This window comes from Rhyacophila brunnea, unplaced genomic scaffold (genome assembly GCF_057557595.1).
Source record: "Rhyacophila brunnea isolate RB1 unplaced genomic scaffold, BYU_Rbru_1.0 scaffold_21, whole genome shotgun sequence".
Classification (NCBI taxonomy): domain Eukaryota; kingdom Metazoa; phylum Arthropoda; class Insecta; order Trichoptera; family Rhyacophilidae; genus Rhyacophila; species Rhyacophila brunnea.
Window position 1 is genome coordinate 3,325,358 of NW_028232871.1, and position 21,231 is coordinate 3,346,588.

Consider the following 21,231-nt stretch of genomic DNA (forward strand, 5'->3'; position numbering starts at 1 on the left):
ATACGGATTCGATACAATAGAAAATGCTGCTATCAACTACTTGAATATTTTTGATAATCATGCTTATGAGGTTTATTGTGCAATGCATGATTCGTTTCGTAAATTATAAATAATTGATTTTAATTTGAACAATTATGCAGTTTTAATTATTGAGCAAGATTGATTTTCATACAAACAACTTTTGTGCATATCATGGTAAACTTACATAGTATTATTTCTTAATTTGCGACATTATTGATTAATTGAATTATTATATTATTTTGCTAAATTAGCTTTCTGTTGAAATTTGATTGACTCACATAAATAGCTTGTTTTGCAATTTTAACAATATTATGTTGCAAGATACATTGTAATTATAAATTAATGGTTTCCTGCCAAGTCATGCTGGATTACAAATCTACTAAATTCGCTATTCATTGCACCAATAAAAATATTAATAGAGAATATATTTATAATATGACTATGACGTTGTTATATCAATGTATGAGGTGTAGTTTTTATCACTTTACATCGGGATCACCATAATAATATTATAGTATATAGTTTATTATGTAGTTGTTTGGTATGACGTTCAACTACTTAACTGTGTTTAATTTATATGGATAAATATTAATTGATTAATAAACACAGAACTGTTTGAATGGTTGCTTATTGTTTCATATCTATTTTAATCAGGAAATATAGGATTAACGAGAACTGCGCATAAATTCTATACACAAGACTGCTATCGGCCGCTATCGAGGATATTTTTTCATATTTTTGTATCGAATTAGTTGTAATTGTTATAATAAGTGTGTTTTAACAGCGCCTCTCTTGACTGTGCTAAATTTTAGAGCGAGATAGACAGTTTTCACTGTTTAGACGGCTAACTTATTGTAACAATTATAATACTTCGATACAAACATACGAAAAACTACCCTCGATAGCTGCCGATAGTCGTATTGTGTATAAAATAGATGCGCTTAAATACCTAACGGATGTGGAGTAACAGGCAACCGATCTCGGGTGTGGAAAAATATGGGATAAACTTAAAAACGTGTCAATAATACGCCATTCTAAGCTTGTTGTTCGTTCTGACAACTGCTCTTGGTTTATGCACTAACGCTCATTCAATATTGGTGTTTTCGAAGGTTGCAACACAGACTATTGCACATCGATAATGTGTGTTTCATTTTGGTAGGATACTCATACATCCAAAACCCTGCTTCAAAATGTAGTGTTTTTAGCCTATCTGAATTATATTTATTTAATCTGTTCTATGATTTAAATATTACATGATAGTATGGCATAATTATTTTGATAGTTTTCTGTATATTGCGGACAAACACAGTTTGCGAGGAATGATTATTCAATTGAAAAATTATTTTGGAACACTTGATTTAAGGTTTGATATCGACTAATCTTTATAACAATTATCTAATAAAATGTAATATGATAAGTTCGTGTGACGAGTACTTAATTATCGTCGGAGATCGTTAGTTCTTTTTTATGTTGTTAGATTGTAAGGTTAGGTCAGGGGTCGGCAAACCTTGGACCAAATATGAGTATAGCAACGGTTAAAAAATTTTTCGAGAGCCATACATATATTTTTATAAATATGATTTATTTCAGTGAATGTTATTGTTTATTTATCAAGTGAAGAAGATTTTGCGAATAACACTAACGGACTTTTTTTTTTTATTGTTGACATTATAAATATAATTTTTACAGAAAATGAGTAATATACAATTTTCACGCATTCCTTAAAACTAATGTGAACAATGACCTTCCTTGCATTTCTTTGAAGAGTGTCTGTATGTTTGGTATGTAACTTGTAGTTTTCAATTTTATGCGTGACTCCAAATTTTCATCGGTTATTTAGCTTCTCTAAATGCTATTTACATTGTTCATCGTAATATTTACCTTATTATGTAGATCTTTTAGTATTTGTTGTTAGTGTTTTAGCTGTGTTGTGAAATTAAATTGCATTTTTCTCTCTCCAAATCCTCAATTTTGGTGGCAAGACCTATAAATTTGGAGCTACATAACTCTTTTCTTGTTAAATCCACAAAAAAAAAATATTTCAAAAGTGCTCGTGTCAATATGAAATGGAGAAAAATTTAATTTTTCAACTATTGCAATGGGCGGATTTAAAACGACAACAATCATACCTTTTTGTAATTTTTTGTAAAGAATTGGGAATTTGGCAAAGAGCCGCACGCCAATACCCAAAGAGCCACATGTGGCTCGCGAGCCGCGGTTTGCCGATCCCTGGGTTAGGTTGTTATACAAAGAAAATAACATCAAGACAGCTCCCACTCAAATTAATAATAAATATTATGCAGTCATATTATTACTATTGCCTGGAAGAGAATCTCCAAGTTACAAAACAAACATAGCCATTGTATACAATGTTTTACTTTTGAGGCTTTCGCGGTTTGAAACTGAAACTCGCAGACAATACAGCTTGTGCTAATGACCTGACCTCACGGATTTCCTTCGTTTGTTTTCCTTGTGAACAGAATATCATTACGCCCAACCCATTTTTAAGTTATCCCATTTTTACCAACACGTAGTTTTTACATTTGTAACTATCATTTTGGTTGATAGTAGTAATTGCATACAATTACTTTATAGTACAGAGGTTTTCCATTATAAAATTGTATCTAAATATATAATTAAGATAACAAACATCAGATAATACAACAGGGCTTGAAATGGACAGGAGCGCACTGGAGCGCCGTTCCGGTTCGTAAAATCCCCAAAATTAGCGCTCCGTCTCGTGGACATATTAATTTGAGATAGATTTTCCATATAATATAAAAACCTAACACATTTATTTTTATAAAATACACATACAATTAGATCGAACGCTCCGGTTCGTAAAATATTCCATTTCGAACGCTGTAATACAATAATACAAAATAAATGGTTACATGTAAGTTGTACGTATGCAGTTCATCGTGGGACACTTATTCGTGCGCCGCAGTACGTGAAACATGAGTTAGTATAACATCTTATCAAATGACGAGTTCTTCGTTGAACATTTCGCCGTGGAATACATTTGTACGTATCTTACAAAATGCGGCGATAGTTTGCAAATAGTACTGTTCCAATTAGATTAACCCTAACCTAACCTAACCTAGTAAAGACATCTCATAAAATTCGCCACATGTTGTAGCATATGTACAAATATACTCCACGGTGAAATGTTCAACGAAGAACTCGTCATTTGATTAAATGTTACACGAACTCTTGTTTCACATACTGCGGCGCACGAAGAATTGGTGTCCTGCAGTGAACTGTTTACGTACAAATTTCCGGATAATATGAAAATAAATAGTTATAATGTACGAGTACCATCAAGTATGTTGCTATATATTTAACAGTATTCTTTTTACTAAAATACTTAAATACTTACGCATATAGTTATAATGTATCAGTAATGTTATCGTATTTTAAAATATACGTTAATCTAGTAAGTACGATTTATTAGTTTTGAAAATCCAAATATAAACCCTATTTGTAAATACAGTAGAGTAGAACTCCAAGTAACAAATACTTTCCTTCCTTCATTCACCCTGTCACACCGCAGCGTTGCTGCATAGGGAAATCACAAGTTGGCACAACTTCCCTCGGTTCATCGCCAACTCTCGTGCCTCCCACCGTGCCAGACCTGTAGCGCGTAAAGCCTGTTTCAGATGGGACACCGGTGTCGCATTCGTATTAATGAAGGAGGCCTTTGTATTCGAATAAATGGGCCTTTGTATTATGTTTATGAACGCCTAGAGCTAATGAGTCAACGCGTGTCTGATACACTTTTCTGTCGGCCGCTACATTCTCAAGCCGCCGATGTACTTGTTTTTATTACCGCAGCGAGTTTTATGTTCTAATTTATAACGCGAAATTATGCGTTGACTCATTAGCTCTGGGGCGTTCATAAACATGATACAAAGGCGCCTTTATTCGAATACAAAGGTCTCCTATATTATATCGAGCACGACACCGGTATCCCGTCTAAAACCGGCCTAAGTCGCTTTTGTAACATCACTGCAGGGTACGTAGTGTCACATTCTCCGGAGGTATTCGGAACACATGTCCCAGCCACGTGAAGCGTCTCTTCATGATTACCTCAATCACCGAGGGCTGTCGTGTTCGCTCATGAACTCGAGTGTCTGTAACGCGGTCGTACCAGTGTACTCCTAAGATTCAGCGGCAATTTACTCGATTGATAAAATATGGCAATTCAAAAGATACAACAAGATCTTTATATTATTGTTATTTAATTTATATGTATGCATACCTACTAACACATTTAGTTAAATGCGAGATAAATCTCTATATTACTTTCGTGATTTCCTTTAGTTGCCACACCTCAAAATGGGCCTCCACTGCAGTGAAGGGTGGAGGTAGGCTGTTAAAATCCGCCATAAAAAGTGCACATTAACCTTTGTTAGTCATACGTATTTGTTTTTATTGAACTAATACTACACTTTACAGAATATAGTATTGGTTAGTTTTTAAAAATTAATTAAACCCTGCCTAAACAGAACCATAATAGTTTTGGTATATTTTCAATTCAATTCAATTCAATTCAATTTATTTATTTTTACATATTGTGGACATTACAAATTATAAGTTTAAGACGTTCACAACATGACATAACATTTTGGGCGATACGACAAAATTGTGAACACTTTTTCATTCATATTTATTTGTTTTCGTTGGATTAAGAATACATATTACCTACACACGTTGGTTCATTTTTTAAATTCACCAAGTCCTGTCTAAACCAAACTATAATAGATAACTAAATATTATTATATCTATTATATCTTTAGTATTTTTTGACTATTATCTATTAAGTATGTGTTGTTTTTCACAGTGCTTAATTGAATTTTAAAAACTAACTAACACCGTCTGTAAATTGTAATACGTATGACTGACAAAGTTTAGTGTGTACTAGGGATTTCAATCCAGGGCTATTTTTGATACCTATGAATCCCGGGATTGATAAACATAATCCCGAAACTTTTGGGATTGATTTTTTTATCAATTTTTATGGAAAATAAAATAAAAACGAAAATACAACAGAAAAAAATACTTTTAATAACAAATAACTACATTAGAAATAAACTGAGTTTGAATGAAGTTTGATTTATACCCATGTGCAAGTTACCGATTCATTTTATTTTTTCACATGAATTAATAAAAATGAGAAAGATTGGAAAATAACAAAGTAATTCCACCATAATCTCATACGTTTTACGGCAGTTTCATATTTGGCTGACTAATTAAATTTATGAAGCGGAAAGGCCATAAGTACACCATGATTTGCTTTACTATTTTAAATCTCGCTAACCCATTCATTAAGTTTTTTCTATCAGAAACAGCAATCTCATATTCAATTCACATTATTATTTATATTACAATATTATTTACTCCGTTAAACTTATGTATTTCCAAGATTGAACGTTTACAATATTAACAATAAATGTCTTAAATAGTATAAATTATACTAGATTTATTTTTGACCGATTTTATTAATGTTATTTGAAAATATAAAAAATTATATGAACAATGGAAAAAAATGCCAATCCCGGGATTGTCAAATTGTAATTCCGAAATCCCGAGATCAGAATTTTGGCTCGGGATTGGATTCCCTAGTGTGCACTATTTATGTCAGATCTTAACAGCCTATCTCCACCCTTCGCCACTGGTCTGTCATATACCTACCCACACGAAGTCAACGACATCAAAGCTTTATACGTATTTTGACTATCGCGTAGAATATAGACGTAGACCATTTTCACGAGCAGAGTCTGACTATCACGTATATTTCAAACCGATATATCTACATGAAATCAATCAGACAATGTTATATGATACTATTTCCTATTGCACACAAGTAAGCGATGCATCGAAATGTAGTAACTCAAGAGACCATCATTATCCTTTGTGCAACTGTTTCGGATGTATTTGTACAATTAGAGTTCCTGCTACATGCAACAGTGTCATATTAATTGTGCTTGTTAAGAGGACGTTCTACAGAATTGGCCTTGAGAATTGAAAATATGATTTTTTAACATGTGGTCCATAATATCTGGTCTACTAGTTAATATAAAAAGGTCGTGTCAAAGTTGTTTGTGTTAATAAATTTGCTCTGTGACTGATCCGACTCATATTTCACATTTATTTCATCAGGGCTGTCGAAGACATAAATCATAATATATATTTATAATTTTAAATTTTTATTTATAATATATATTATTTAAGTTTTGTGCATCTAATGCCGGGTCCACACTGGCAACAAGTTAATTTGCTGGCAACCTCGTTAGATTTTACGATAATTATTGTAAAATTTCTTAAGCAATTATGGTAAGTATCGTAAAATTTAATGAGGTTGCCAGCAACTTGTTGCCAGTGTGGAAATGGCTTAATATCCACTGTGGTTCACGTAGTGGCATGGACCTGGGGTTAGCTAATTCAGGAAGTCAACACCCATGATAGAATTTTTTCCAGTTTTGGTTGCATTATATTCCAAAACTCTTCTGTAAAAATCGTTTCCGAGTTTATAAATGGAAATTTCTCGGTGTACATAGTAAACAAACCTACGAATAAAAAAAGACAAAAAGGAACATACTGATTCATCGCAGTAAAATCTGGTAATCAAATTCGCCATTTTGAAAAGCGACGATTTTGCGTAAACAAATATCACGTGGTCTGTACGTGTGCGGCAAACTTCGAATGTGTTTGTAATTTTGTGCAAAGTGCGAATGTAATGTTTTCAAATAATTGATATGGATTAATTATACCATCGTATTATTTTCTCGAAATCATAAACATACTATAATAGTATTATCAACCTATGTTCAATTTGAATTGGGTTATAATAATAATATACCCGTATATATATCAATAGTATGTTTGCTACAAAATCCACCCAAGTTATCAGTACGTACTTGCACAGGTTTGATTAAAAACCATGATGAAATTAACATTTAAAAAATATGAATGCTTAATATTATTTTGACAGCCCTGTTTTCTGATCGGCTTCATCTTGCAGGTGTTCATAAAATAATAATAATTCTCCGCGCGGCAGAAATTATCAGTAATAATAATAATATTTCTTGAAATAAAATCTCCGATGATTAGTGATTTTTGCGAAAAGATCGATTTAAATTGACGTAGTTACGACGCCGAGGTCCTTTTTATACTGAATTATATTTGAACGGCGGCCTCTTCAGCGGGCCCTTAAGACGTACTTATATATCATACTATTGTTGTATCCCCAAGAGTGACCTGAACTTGTCGCAATAATTGCAGGAAGCTTGATTTAATTATAATTGGATCATGTTCATCGATGGAATTAAACTTAATAAAATAAGATAATAATTATTTATTGGACTGAGTTGTAATAAACTTTATTTTTTAAAGGTTCGGTTCCTGCAGAAAATTTTAATGGGATTCAATTTCATTTCCATCAATGATGGAAATCCTTCGTCGTTAGATTTAAATATATTTTACAAATCAATCAATATTTGCGTGAATTTATATTAATAACAAATAAAAATATTGGAACCACGGTTCCTTGGTTCAATTCCGATTCTTTAAAAAATAAAGATACTTTTTTTTATTTATGTACACACATTATATACACACGTTTAAATTATACTGTTTTAAACCGAGAGGACGCTGAAAGAATCAAATATTTGTTACTAATTTAAATTCACGCAAATATTGATTTATTTGTAAAATATATTTAAATCCAACGACGATAAACTTAACATATTTTAATAAACATCGTAAGGCATAATAATTCTCAATCTCAATCAATATTATAAAAAATTAAGTAAGTAGGTATCTGTCAAGTAAGTAAGTAGTTTATTAATCAAGCTACTGAAACATATTTATACTTAGCAGATAACTAACTTATTTTGTTTATAATTTCATAATATCTTAAAATACGTATTTATGCATAATAATTACACGTTTAAATTTTATTATAATACATATTAATATGACAAAACGCTGAAATATAATGCTATTTTCATTCTAACATTTAACATTATCTATACTATTTGTTGTAAATATAAATAAATACCCATGTATAAACAATAAATTAATTAATTATGCATATCTTTAAGTTCGAACAAGGGAAGAATTCTTTTCATTTTGTAAACATCATAAGGCATAATAATTATTCTCAATCCATAATATTAAAAATGTGTCAAGCGCGAAATGTATTAAGTACAACTACTAAGTAGATAGAAGCATATTAAACTGACTTGTCCACTATCTCTACCAAATCGTTAAGTACGTCTATTCATTTGCGCATTTAATTCAACCGTGCGGCGTCCAATTGTACCAGCGTCCAATTGTACCAGCGTCCAATTTTACCAGCGTCCAATCGTCCCGGCGGCCAATTGTACCGGCGCCAAATCATCCCATTCCCGACAACTACTATATAACGTGATGTATGTGCGACAGTTATTGATGTCGTTATCGTTATTCTCCGGGAACACTCACAATTAGGGATTCCAATCCCGGGATCCCGGGATCCCGGGATCCCGAGATATTTTCGATACCTATGAATCCCGGGATTGATAAACATAATCCCGGGATTTCGGGATTGATTTTTTTATCAATTTTTATCGAACATAAAATAAAAGCAAAAATATAACAGAAAAAATACTTATAATAAAAAGTTACTACATTAGAAATAAACTGAGTTTGAATGAAGTTTGATTTATACCCATGTGTAAGTTGCCGATTCATTTTATGTTTTCATATAAATTATTAAAAATGAGAAAGATTGAAAAAAACAATGCTTAGCACTTTTAACAAAGTAATTCCACCATGATCTCATATGTTTTACGGCAGTTTTATTTGGCTGACTAATTAGATTTATGAAGTGGAAAGGCCATAAGTACGCCATGATTATTTGCTTTACTATTTTAAATCTCGCTAATCCATTCTTTAAGCCGTTACTATCAGAAACAGCAATCTCATATTAAATTCACATTATTATTTATATTACAATATTATCTACTCCATTAAAATTATGTATTTCCTAGATTGAACGTAGATATATAATATTAACAATAAATGTCTTAAATAGTATAAATTATACTAGATTTATTTTTGACCGATTTTATCAATGTTATTTGTGAATATAAAATTTTTATATTAACAATGGAAAAAAATGCCAATCCCGGGACCTGTCCCGGGATCTTGGGATTGTCAAATTGTAATCCCGAAATCCCGGGATCAGAATTTTGGCTCGGGATTGGATTCCCTACTCACAATCCATAAGATATCGTTGTCAGTCTATAATAATTCCAAAATCACGGGATTTCAATATTTTCAACCTGGTTTTTTAAGGATCAAGAAATCGATTGAGATCCCGAGATTGCAAACATAGTACGAGCAAAGCTGGTTCATCTACAATACTGTAAACATTTATCCTCTGTCGCCATTCATTTGCCGTCGTCAAATTTTTTAAGTGGATTGGATACTCGTAGTAACGTTAAATGTAATTTTCAAAAAACCTTATTAACCCAGGGTATTTATAAGATTGTTTATAGCTAATACTATACACTGGTTTTTTACTACTACACTATTGTAACTAGACCATATAGATGGCCAGCTATAGTGTTAAAAGGAAGAAGAAAAAAACATGATGAACCAAATCAAATGTTACAGATTTTCAACTAGCACAGGTGCTGGCACATTGTATCTTTTATTAAATAAACATTTAAAACATATTATTCATAAACATTTGAAATATCTCCCCTTATAATCTGTTCATATTTCCAATAGAATATTATTGCTTAGAATTCAATAGCTACATATTAAAAAGATAGCTATTGTAATGAGACTATATCAGGTAATTTGGTGTTAGTAGTAGTACTAATCAATAGTAGTAGGTAGGTATTCATTATTCTCACTTCAATATATTATTATTAGTACCCGTTTCCATTTTAGTGTATCTATAGAAGATGACAGTGTCAACTTAATAGTTTAGTTTAACGTAAAGATATGGCGAGCCTTTCTTCTCGTGAAATACTTCTTCTCATAGCTGTGCTGTGTCACAACTTTTTCTTATATTTTGTAAAACTGCTTACCTACCGAATGTATTTAATAGTATTTACAACAGGTTTTTAGAAATACAGCAAATATTCAAATTATTCAAAATATTATGTTTTTGTACTTAATCCTTTACTTAGTAGGTATCTAGGTAATAAGGTTTTTACCCTTTCTTCGTGTATTAACTTATAATCTTTTTTTATTTTATTAATAAATAATAATAGTACAAAACTTAAATCAATTAGAATTTAAATTCAAACTCCATCAAGTACCCTCGGTCGATAGTATTTATGATGATGGTATATAATAGGCTCAACAATAGGTAATTTTCAAAACGCTTTCGATATAAAACAGTCCAGCTCCAAAAGAAGCAATAGTGGGAAAATAAATGTAGGTATAATGCAATATTATGTACTGATTTTATATTGATTTATTTACCCTTGTACGCCACTGTAATGAAAGATAAATACTCTCGCAGCAGGGTGCAGTTTCAAAAAAAGGCGTTTATGAATCCCCTTGAAAACCGTGTTTTCTCTTGGACAGCATCGTCGAAATATTGACGCATTTGACACGCATTTAAAACGCAATCGGCTCGCAAACAAAACGTAAACGTCGTTTGGCGGATGAATCCGAAACTTCGCTTTGCCGTGTGCGCGCAGCCTAACGTGTGACTCCGGAGGTTGGATGATGGCCAAATCACTCTAGTCACTGTCATCAGTCACGTGCTCCCGAAAGAGAAGAGGAACACAGATTATTATTTTATTGTATTGATTTGACTTAATTATTATTTTTTTCAATCTTCAGGTATGGTGAGAGAAGGTCCAAGACCATCGGCAACGGCCGCTTATCTCCACGCCTTGCGATCGCACAGACCGTCACATCGTGTCAGGTCAGTATTTTCAATATGTCTGCAATACATTGAATGTTTATTATGTTATATAATGTAGTAAAATATTTTTCAATTAAAGTTTTACCAATTAATAGTGACTGTAGATCATCACCAGTTAATCTAGAAACATATTAACAGACTTATTTGTATACAGCGTGATAAAATTTTATTTCAAATTCAAAACGAACAAAAAACAAAAGATAGCAATTTACCGAAAAAATGTTTTTTTTTTAATCTATGGGTACTGAATATTGACAATGTTTGATTGTTTATAACTAAATAATTACAAGATAAAAAGAACTTTTTATATACAACGTCTTTAAATTTTCTGTTGAATCATATAAACTTGACTTAACTAGCTTAAGCGATCAAAAAAATTTGTACTTGATAGAAATACTGAATAATGAAATGTCATTTCATATTGATTTCCATAGTGCACGTATATAATATTTAATAATTTAGTTGCTAGGACCCCCTAGCAACCAATAATGGTATCGAAATAACTTTTCATACATAACAGAATTAACTAAAAATTAATTCGATTCTAACTTAAGATGGCTAAAAGTATTATAAAAATGCATTGTCATCGTGTTCTGATATATTCTAAAAGTTTCAAATGTCTAGCTAGTCGGGAAGTTAGTTAAAAATCGATTGCAAGATTTGTACCGGACAAATAAGAATACGACCTAATAAAAACATTGTAAAATACATAATTATTGTGTGTTTAAATTTGGAAACATGGTAGTTTGGATAAAATATCCGATCCTAATAGGACCATATATATGGGTCTCCACGGAGTGGAGGTTTGTATTAACGGATTTTGTTTTTTACGAGAAATGGATGTCAGCCACTTGCTCACCGTGTTAGCTCCATACTCTGACTCGTACACAGATTTGAAAAACAATATGTGTACTTGACAGACCCAGGATTCAAACCTGGGACCAACGACGCTATAGGCCGACGCTTAAGCCACTCGGCCATCGAGAGTGGGTGGGATATATAATTATATTATATATATATATCAATGGCGTACGGTCCATAGATTGTAGATGCAGAGCATCCTCAGAAATATTTGATAAATTACTTTTGATAATAGTATACTTTTATTAGTTTTATCGCACAGTTTTATGGTAAATATTACTAAACTATATACTGCTTCAAATGTTTCTATAATTATGTATACATTGCTTGTAACTTTCTTGACAGATTGTTATTATTGTTAAGAATATTGCAGAGTTATATTCCAAACTATTTCGACTTCTGCCGACCATAGCACAATTAGTTACATAATATAAAATAGATATTAAATGTAAGAAAATATGTATTTTTCAAACAGAATCTACTACTCTACCAGCAAAATTCATTGCACGCCTACGTTCGGAATTTGAATTTAAAAACGATGTCATAAATGTTAAGATATTATACGTACCTATGTCAAATCTATTGACATCGTATTAGCACGTGTAATATGTCTCGAATTTAGAGATTGCAATACCGAATAAAAATACGAATACCGGTATTAATACCGGTATCTGTGAAACATATGGAAAAAACAGAAGTATCTACTAATAAAATAGAAAGCTCTTTAATATAATAATATGTTATAGCACTTGCCAATATTGGTCTCCAAGGGCGTTGAAAGGCAACGGAAGTAAACCAGACATAGCGTAATCGGACAAAAAATACAGTCATGTTAATTAATATAATATTATAATACTGTTTCCATTTTCAATACCGAATATATCGGTATTGTCCATTTTTTTATACCAGTATTATTTCGGAATCGAAAAATACTGGCATACCGGTATTGCAATCCCTAGTCTCGATGTATGAATTAGTTAATAATATATAAGTAGTTTCTTTTATTTTGTTAACTGTCAATTCATGGTGGAACTGCATTGTATTGTTGTTTTTATTTAATAAAACGCAATTTTTTTTTTGTAGTACTTATTCCACTTTTAATCAATAGATTAGGACCGGTTTCGTCCGCCTCAGAGGGACATTTTCAAGTGAAAATTACAAATGAAAAATGAAAATACAGTTGAAAATGTCCGCAAATGAGTTATAATATAATTAGGCCTGGCTCATTATTGAATTCTATTTAACTGTCAATCAACAATTTTATTCACCAAATACGTTGGAATTTAGATAGAAACTATTCTACATAATATTTTGTTTTTAACATATTATGCATGTTTGTAGCGCGGCTCAAAAAAATGGTAAACCGTTTTGTTTTTGATAATTTTACGTGATTTCCTTTGGGATATTGGATACGTTTTCCATTTGCTTTCCTGCAAGCAAAACATTACGTCAGGAAAACTGATTATTGCAATAATAACACAATTGTCTTTGGTACCTAGTATTTTTTTTAACATTCATTAATTAGAAAATATAGACTTTTGGGCTTTCTAGGTGCCGTTTCACATTTTTTTGTGTTATACACATCTTCCATATCGAAAATATTATATATTATATAATATAATGCCTTTTTTCCCCGTGACTGAAACATGTGGTGATATTTAAGAATTGTTTTATAGTAGATATATGTATATAACGCCGTGTTCTGATGTCGAATAATATAACATTGACCCATTCTAATAATATATCCACTCATGGCTCCCACATCCTGAACCGGGCCATCAGGCTAGGATCTTTGGCGGGGCCCCCTACCTATCACTAAAAGGCAGTGTGACGCTCTACATGTATTTCAATACATCCATTTGAATTATGGTGTTGTCGAGTATCAATACACAATTGAAAATTATATCGAACAACCACATAATCTTAAATAATAATATTATTGAAGAAAACCAGCGCCGCAGGTGACTTTTTTTACTATTAGAGAGAATTTGTCATGAGTGATATCACTTATCTGGTCGACTTGCCACGCCGGGCCCTTTCCGACCCCGGGCCCCAGGCTAGAGCCCTGTCAGCCCCCCCTTTGTGGGGGCCATGTATCCACTATCTCTCCCATATGTATCGACACTCAATCTTAATCACGCCTATCCCAAAGTGCAAATTTATCAACAAGCATCCAGAGTTTTATGTTTAGGATCAATCATTTTACTGTCAATTTACATGTAAATTGTACCTTAAACGTTTCACTGTGGCACAGTTTGCCGTGATCTTTCTTATCGGAAAGAGATGACCGTATATATGTACCTATAAGGTCTCAAATTTTATTAGATCCAATATGAACATTAATGCAATTTTCATAGCTGATTTTGGCAAAATTCATGATTTCAAGAATGAAAACCTAGCCTAACCTAACCCAAAAAATAATCCAATATATCGGCTATATTCAATTTTTTTGCCCCTAGCTTCCTGTAAAGTGACAAGAACCATGTTTTATTTAGACATGAATTTTATCTTAGTACTATATTTCGTCATATATTTCCAATACAACAGTTTACGGTAAAGTTTGATACGGCGATCTGCGTGTGTACAAGTTTCCGGTCACGATAATTGGGTGCTTAGCTTGTCAAGCATTTGCGTGAGCTTTCTAGATTTACCATACACTGGGGATGATAGTAGATAATGTAGACTGTAGACACTATGATAGTAGAAGATAAAAAGAGATTATATTGATCAATTTCAATAAAAACAGCCTGATTGTATACTGCGAGGATTTCAATTACTGACTATTCTGAAAGGCGAAACTTTTGTACATTTATTATCTATCCGCCAAATGGTAATTTATCGTGGATATGAATAAAACGATATAACCAGAATTGATTAAGTACACTTTAATTTATAACAAAATAAAACTTGTAAAATTCACTTAGGTACATAATCGATTTTGTTTCGTTAGCCCGGCCTAGCAAATTACAATAATTAATTTTGATTTAAAACAATATTTTAAAAACATTTAACAGCTTTATTTAAATTACAAAATAGCGGTGACATAAATTAATACTTTCATATTCACTTACTAATTAAATAAATACAGTAAGTAGTTCATTCATGTTTTTGCGCCTGATAAGTTACAGTCATACAAATTGACTATAGATACTAAAATAATGATGAAAACATCAATCTTAGTAGCAGTCAGAATAGATTAATTTATTAATTTCACAAAAAGTATTACAAATTAATTTTGGTTGTATGTGAGTATTCTTTTCAATTGATTTACAAAATCTAAACAGATTATTAAATTTATTATTTTTCGTATTATAAGTTTTTTTCTAATGAGCTTTTCTTAGAAATCTTGATGACATTAGAAATAAAATATGGCCGTTGTGAAAATCCATTTTCACAAAGTAATATTCGAAAAAAATCATTTGAAATTTTCACCCTTTGAAAAACAATATCGTTCGAAAACTGATCAGTGCCAGTCGAAGACCCTAAAAATTCATAATAATATATTTTTTTTAAATCCTTATAATATACATTAGCATTACCGTCAAACGTAGAGTAACACGTTCCATCTGCAATCAATAGAGTATCGGGTCGAATACTGACTTGTTAAAATCATATTGAACATACATCATTTTGAAAACACTTCTGAGAAAATAATATATTATAACCAATAGAAAAAATCTTTTTGAAAAAAGTAACACACCCCGCAGGAATCGAACCTGCATCTTTCGGGTATCGCACCCACGCACATATACCACTATGCTAAGCATGGCCCCCACAAAGGGTGGCTGACAGCGCTCTAGCCTGGGGTCCCAAGCTCAGGAAGGGCCCGGCGTGGCGAGTCGACCAGATAAATGATATAAACACACATCACAAATTCTCTCTAATAGTAAAAAAAGTCGCATGTGGCTCTATTTTTCTTCAATAATGTTATTATTTAAAATAATATGGTTGTACGATACAAATTTTATTACGTATCGATACTCGCCAACTCCATAATTCAAATGGATGTATTAAAATATGCAAAAGACACTAAATAATAAATATACACATTCATTTTACCGCGAACACCATTTGGAAAACGCTATTGTATCACACTGCCTTTATCGTTAGCGATAGGTAGAGGGGCCGCCAAAGATCCTAGTCTGGAGGCCCGCTTCAGGATGTGGGGGCCATGATGCTAAAGGACCCATACTTAATGGCGACAAACTTTAAGTAATGGCTTTTAATATTCACTGAAACGCTATCCAAATTGAGCTACTATTGGCGATCGGCTTTTGTATTTTAAATCAAAGTAGGTATTACTTTAATTACTAACCGACGCCACGGATCACTCCCAGATTTTTTGTTGTAACTTACTTGAACTTGCTAATATTTTTTTTTATTCAACTAATTATTCACAAGATTCGCATTTATTTCGCACGACACTGATATTTGTGTAATGTACTAGAAACCAAAACACGACAAAATGTCTTGGGATTTAGTAGGTACCTACTCAACAGAGTGACTGAAGGAGTCAAAAATTCTTCCTAGCAAAGCATTTTCTTTTAAATTGAGATTTTGTTTAATATAATATGCTTTTATGCAAAGCATTTTCATTTAAATTGATGTCGTTATCGTTATTCTCCGGGAACACTCACAATTAGGGATTCCAATCCCGGGATCCCGGGATCCCGAGATATTTTCGATACCTATGAATCCCGGGATTGATAAACATAATCCCGGGATTTCGGGGTTGATTTTTTTATCAATTTTTATGGAACATAAAATAAAAGCAAAAATATAACAGAAAAAATACTTATAATAAAAAATTACTACATTAGAAATAAACTGAGTTTGAATGAAGTTTGATTTATACCCATGTGTAAGTTGCCGATTCATTTTATGTTTTCACATAAATTATTAAAAATGAGAAAGATTGAAAAAAACAATGCTTAGCACTTTTAACAAAGTAATTCCACGACAAAATGTCTTGGAATTTAGTAGGTACCTACTCAACAGAGTGACTGAAGGAGTCAAAAATTCTTCCTAGCAAAGCATTTTCTTTTAAATTGAGATTTTGTTTAATATAATATGCTTTTATGCAAAGCATTTTCATTTAAATTGAGATTTTGAATAACATAATAATATAATATGCTTAAGTATCCAATAATAGCAAACATTAATAAAAAAAAAATATAGCATAAAAATAAGTGGTTAAAATAAAAAAAATATTTTAATTTTCGCACAGCCTGGCAACTGTCAGTAAATCAATACTTACAGATTATTTTTTAACTCTCTTCATAACTGTCAGAACAAGAGCCTTTTTTAAATGTTATATCATTATGTCAATAAACAGGAGTATGTGTACCTATTTTTGGATCAATCTCCAAATACCTCATTCCGGATCTTCATTCTAAAATATTTAAAAAAAAAAACCATCATCATGATGAAATATTTTCTCGTATTACCACGTATAATAATATTGTTTGACTTTGTCAATTGAAGGCCCATTGAGCTGTCAACTGCCAGAAGAGCGCATATTGTATTTTAAAGGGAGACTCGTGTAAAATCAGTAAACGTCAGTTACGAGGCGTGAAAAATGGAATTGTGAAAAAAGACATTGCATTTTTGTCAAGATAAACTCTGAACTATGACTTTATTACAAATGGACTGTATTGTTTTACTTGCTACATACATTAACCATTTTGTACACAAAACATGTTTGATTTCTATAAGAACACAATGCATTAACATTGTAATACAAATATTTAATCATAACTGCCTGTAAAACGAGAAACTGCGACAATTGTTCATTATACGCAGAGAGACAGCCAAATACGACAAATTTAGTAAAATTAGGTTAGATTAACAATTCAAAAAATCGCACATAAATGATAACGTTCTAAATATACCTAATATAATATGATTTTTGGTTCTCGTCTGTTTAGTGGAACAAATTTTGAAAATAGCCGATAAATTGGATTATTTTTTAGATTAGGTTAAGTTAGGTTAGGTTAGGTTAGGTTAGGCTTGGCTTGATTAGGTTATCTTTGAATTCATGAATTTTGCCAAAATCGGTTGTGAAAATTGCCACTGTTCCCGCCTGGCTTCCAGTAAACAGACTTGTACCTATTTTTTTTTTAATTTTTAACAAGTAATTAATAAATTTAAATACAAGGTCGGTTTCATTCTGATTGATATCTTCAATAAGCAGTGACGTCACTAGACAAAATGCCGCCCCATTTTTATACAGTATTTTTTATCATCCTTTCACGACTCCAATATCTAATAGATGTGTTGAATGGATACATTACTAACAAAATATTATACCACTAAAATATACAAAATTAAATTTAGTTATAAAAAGCGAATAAATATATCCAAATTATCAGAGTCTGAGGTTATATATGGTTGATATTCTGACACATTTGGTTTGTACCATTTGGCAATACACAGATTTATTATTTCCACACCATTTTTACTATGCTATTATTTTAAGTAAAAGGTGTAAACAAAATAATTGTATATCCTAAATGATTCTCTTCGATTTGCCGCCCTTCGACTAACTGCCGCCCCCAAGCGACGCTCAATCTGCCTACCCCCACGGGACGTCACTGCAATAAGTGACAAACCTTTAGACAACACAATATTGCAAAACTCTGCTGTTGACTTATACAACCATCAATGCTAAGTGTGTTTGTATAGCTGTTATGTCAACAGAAATGATTATAAGTTTTCTGTTTAATTAAGGTTGGTCACCAATAAATAATGCCGCCAGAATACAATTAGTAACCGGCCTTATATCAAAAATTATTAATTAATAAACTGTGTAAAAATACAGAAAGTATATTATATTTTAGGTAGTGTTTGTTTTAGTCACTAAATACTTTAATAGAAAAAAAATAGGACTTATATTTAGCTGAAAATTTTTTGATTTCGGCATCTACGTCTTCGAATTAATTATGTACCTACACTACGAGAAATAATTTACATGTTGAACATGTTAATATTATCATTCAAAGAATCATCATTTAAACGTGCAATTTTTGTATTGCTTTTAAATAAATTGGCTTTCAGATATTCTCAGTACTGTTTTGACTTTGGGATTGTCTATAAACCCGGACAGTCAACAGCGAATACCTAATACTGAGTTTTGGTATTTCTCTTGACAGAACGTTCCCATTGCAGATCATTCGTCGAGGACCAGGGTCCCGTGGAACTCCGGGGGGCTAACAGCCACGACCCCGCTCTGCTGTGGACCGGGCTGGGTCGCCGGTAGGCCCGTCCCCTACCATCGACGCCTACCCACCCCTGAACGCCAAACGCGACATCGGTCAAGTTTCACCACGTGCACTGTGTCTGTTATATTTGAAATTAAAAAAAAAAAACTCTTATAAAAATGTTACTGTCAAATTCGACTTCTAAGTATTATGAATAAATTTCTAACGATGAATCTTTCGCGGCTCTGTCTGAACTATGTATTCTTGTGAGCCAGTACTGTGGATTATAATAATAAAAAAATATCGATTGTGTCATATATATTTTTTATTTATCACTGCTAAATTTCCCTATTTATCAAATTATTTTCTCTGTAATACTGTACTTTCTACGAATTCAAAAAAATACTCTTAATTCCAGTGGTGTAGTTAGGACCTTTTTAAAAACATTTTAAAACATTCTTACTTTTATTTTTCGTTACAAATAATAAAATTGTTAATATCATGAATCCAAAATATTAATAATTGTTTCTCGTAATTTTGATTGAGGGAAAAAATATACCATCCATACAAATATTCTACTTGATATCGCTAACCGAAAGCAACAGTGAATAAGCCAAAAATACTAGTTTCGAGATAATTGAACTTTAATATCGTCTCTGTTCTGGCAGAACACACTAACTGGAGAACACTAGTTTTAAGTAATTTGACTTTGAAGTTGTTAAAATGTTTGAAATGGTCTATCATGTGAGTTTATTAAGTAATCGTAAAAAGGATGACTTTAAAATAAAGACTGTTTATTTATTAAGAAGGTTTCCAGACGGTAAAGTTTGAAATAAGGAACATTTTGGTATAACTAACTCAATTTGTCATTTTTTCGAATTAGTGTCTTCTGCCAAAACAGTGACGATATTTATGTCATACAAATGAAATAGTTAACTAAGTATATGTTTATTTGTTTTTTTCTGCAATTTATAATGAGTGTTTCACAAGCATAGTGAACCAAGTCCATTCTGGTTATTTTTGATTAAGCTAGGTTCAAACATAATATTTGAGTATTTCTAATTGTGTAAGGGTAATGATTGCAATTCTGAAGTGTTATTTTGAATACACTTAAGTTATTATGTAACGGAAATTATACCCTTACAGAATAATAAATACTCAAATATTATATTTGTACCTAGCTTACTCAAAAATAACCAGAATAGACTTGGTTCACTATGCTTGTGTTAACACTCATATATGATAATGGTAAAATAATTTGTATAACATTATTAACAATCAATTATCTCGGTTATCCTACTGTTGTTTTGAAATTACATGACAATTTTAATAAACGCAACATTCAGTCAAAAACTCTCAGTGATTCATTATGTAGGTTTAGCTTTCAGCAATCAAATGGCATACTTATCTTAAAGTATTTTTTCCACTTTATCCTCACTATTGATTTCGGGTAGCGATTTTAATAATTTCACATAAAATATTTTTAATATAATTGACATATTTTTTTGCTATAATTTAAATCGAATCGGCGATATGGGGAGAAACTACACCACTGTCAAATTCTGATTAAAATTGTTTTATTTTTTTGCTGATTTTTAGTTTAAACTCCGCCGTGACTATCTAATATCCATATAATATAATCATATTCAATATTTAATATCAATAAGGCCAATTTAAATATACGATATATTTAATTTATCTTATAAATAACACATTCATATTGAAATCAATATTTAGAATGTCACTACTAGTTAGCAATTACATACTTCATAATGGTATTGATATTTTTATGTTCAATAAAAAAATAATGTGTTTTTCTCAACATTTTGGAATGTGAGATTGTAGTCAAGACGAATGGGTTTTCATATAATATTATATTTATAATATAAACCATCAGTTCTGGTAAATAGCATACAAAATCTAAAAAATATCTTTACTCATAAAAGAAAATATGAGTATTAGTATACAATAATGATTTTAAAACACACTCATGTACCAGGTATAAGTAGCATTAAATATGTACATATCGCAATGCTAAGCCAAATGGGCGTTAGTAACAATCTGCAAATTTACAGGGGAGAAAATAGAAAGAATATTTTTATTAATTTCGTCATATATTTTTCACTAACTACCATACTTAAAAATAGTTGTAAATTTGTCTCGAAATAAATCTTGTTGGCGCACTTTTGTGACAAGCGTGGTGTAGACGACGCG

The 21,231-nt window shown here is 31.6% G+C and overlaps 1 protein-coding gene across 1 annotated transcript in view; it reads left to right on the forward strand.

Annotated features, from left to right (window-relative positions):
* Nucleotides 1-19,331, forward strand: part of LOC147070612 (uncharacterized) — a 127,046-nt gene extending 107,715 nt beyond the window's left edge. Inside the window, exons 5-6 of the mRNA XM_085948908.1 lie at nucleotides 10,873-10,957; nucleotides 18,986-19,331. Of these exons, the coding sequence (XP_085805034.1) occupies nucleotides 10,873-10,957; nucleotides 18,986-19,076 (176 nt within the window). The 3' untranslated portion in view covers nucleotides 19,077-19,331. The remainder of the gene's footprint in view (nucleotides 1-10,872; nucleotides 10,958-18,985) is intronic.
* The last annotated feature ends 1,900 nt before the right edge of the window (nucleotides 19,332-21,231 follow it).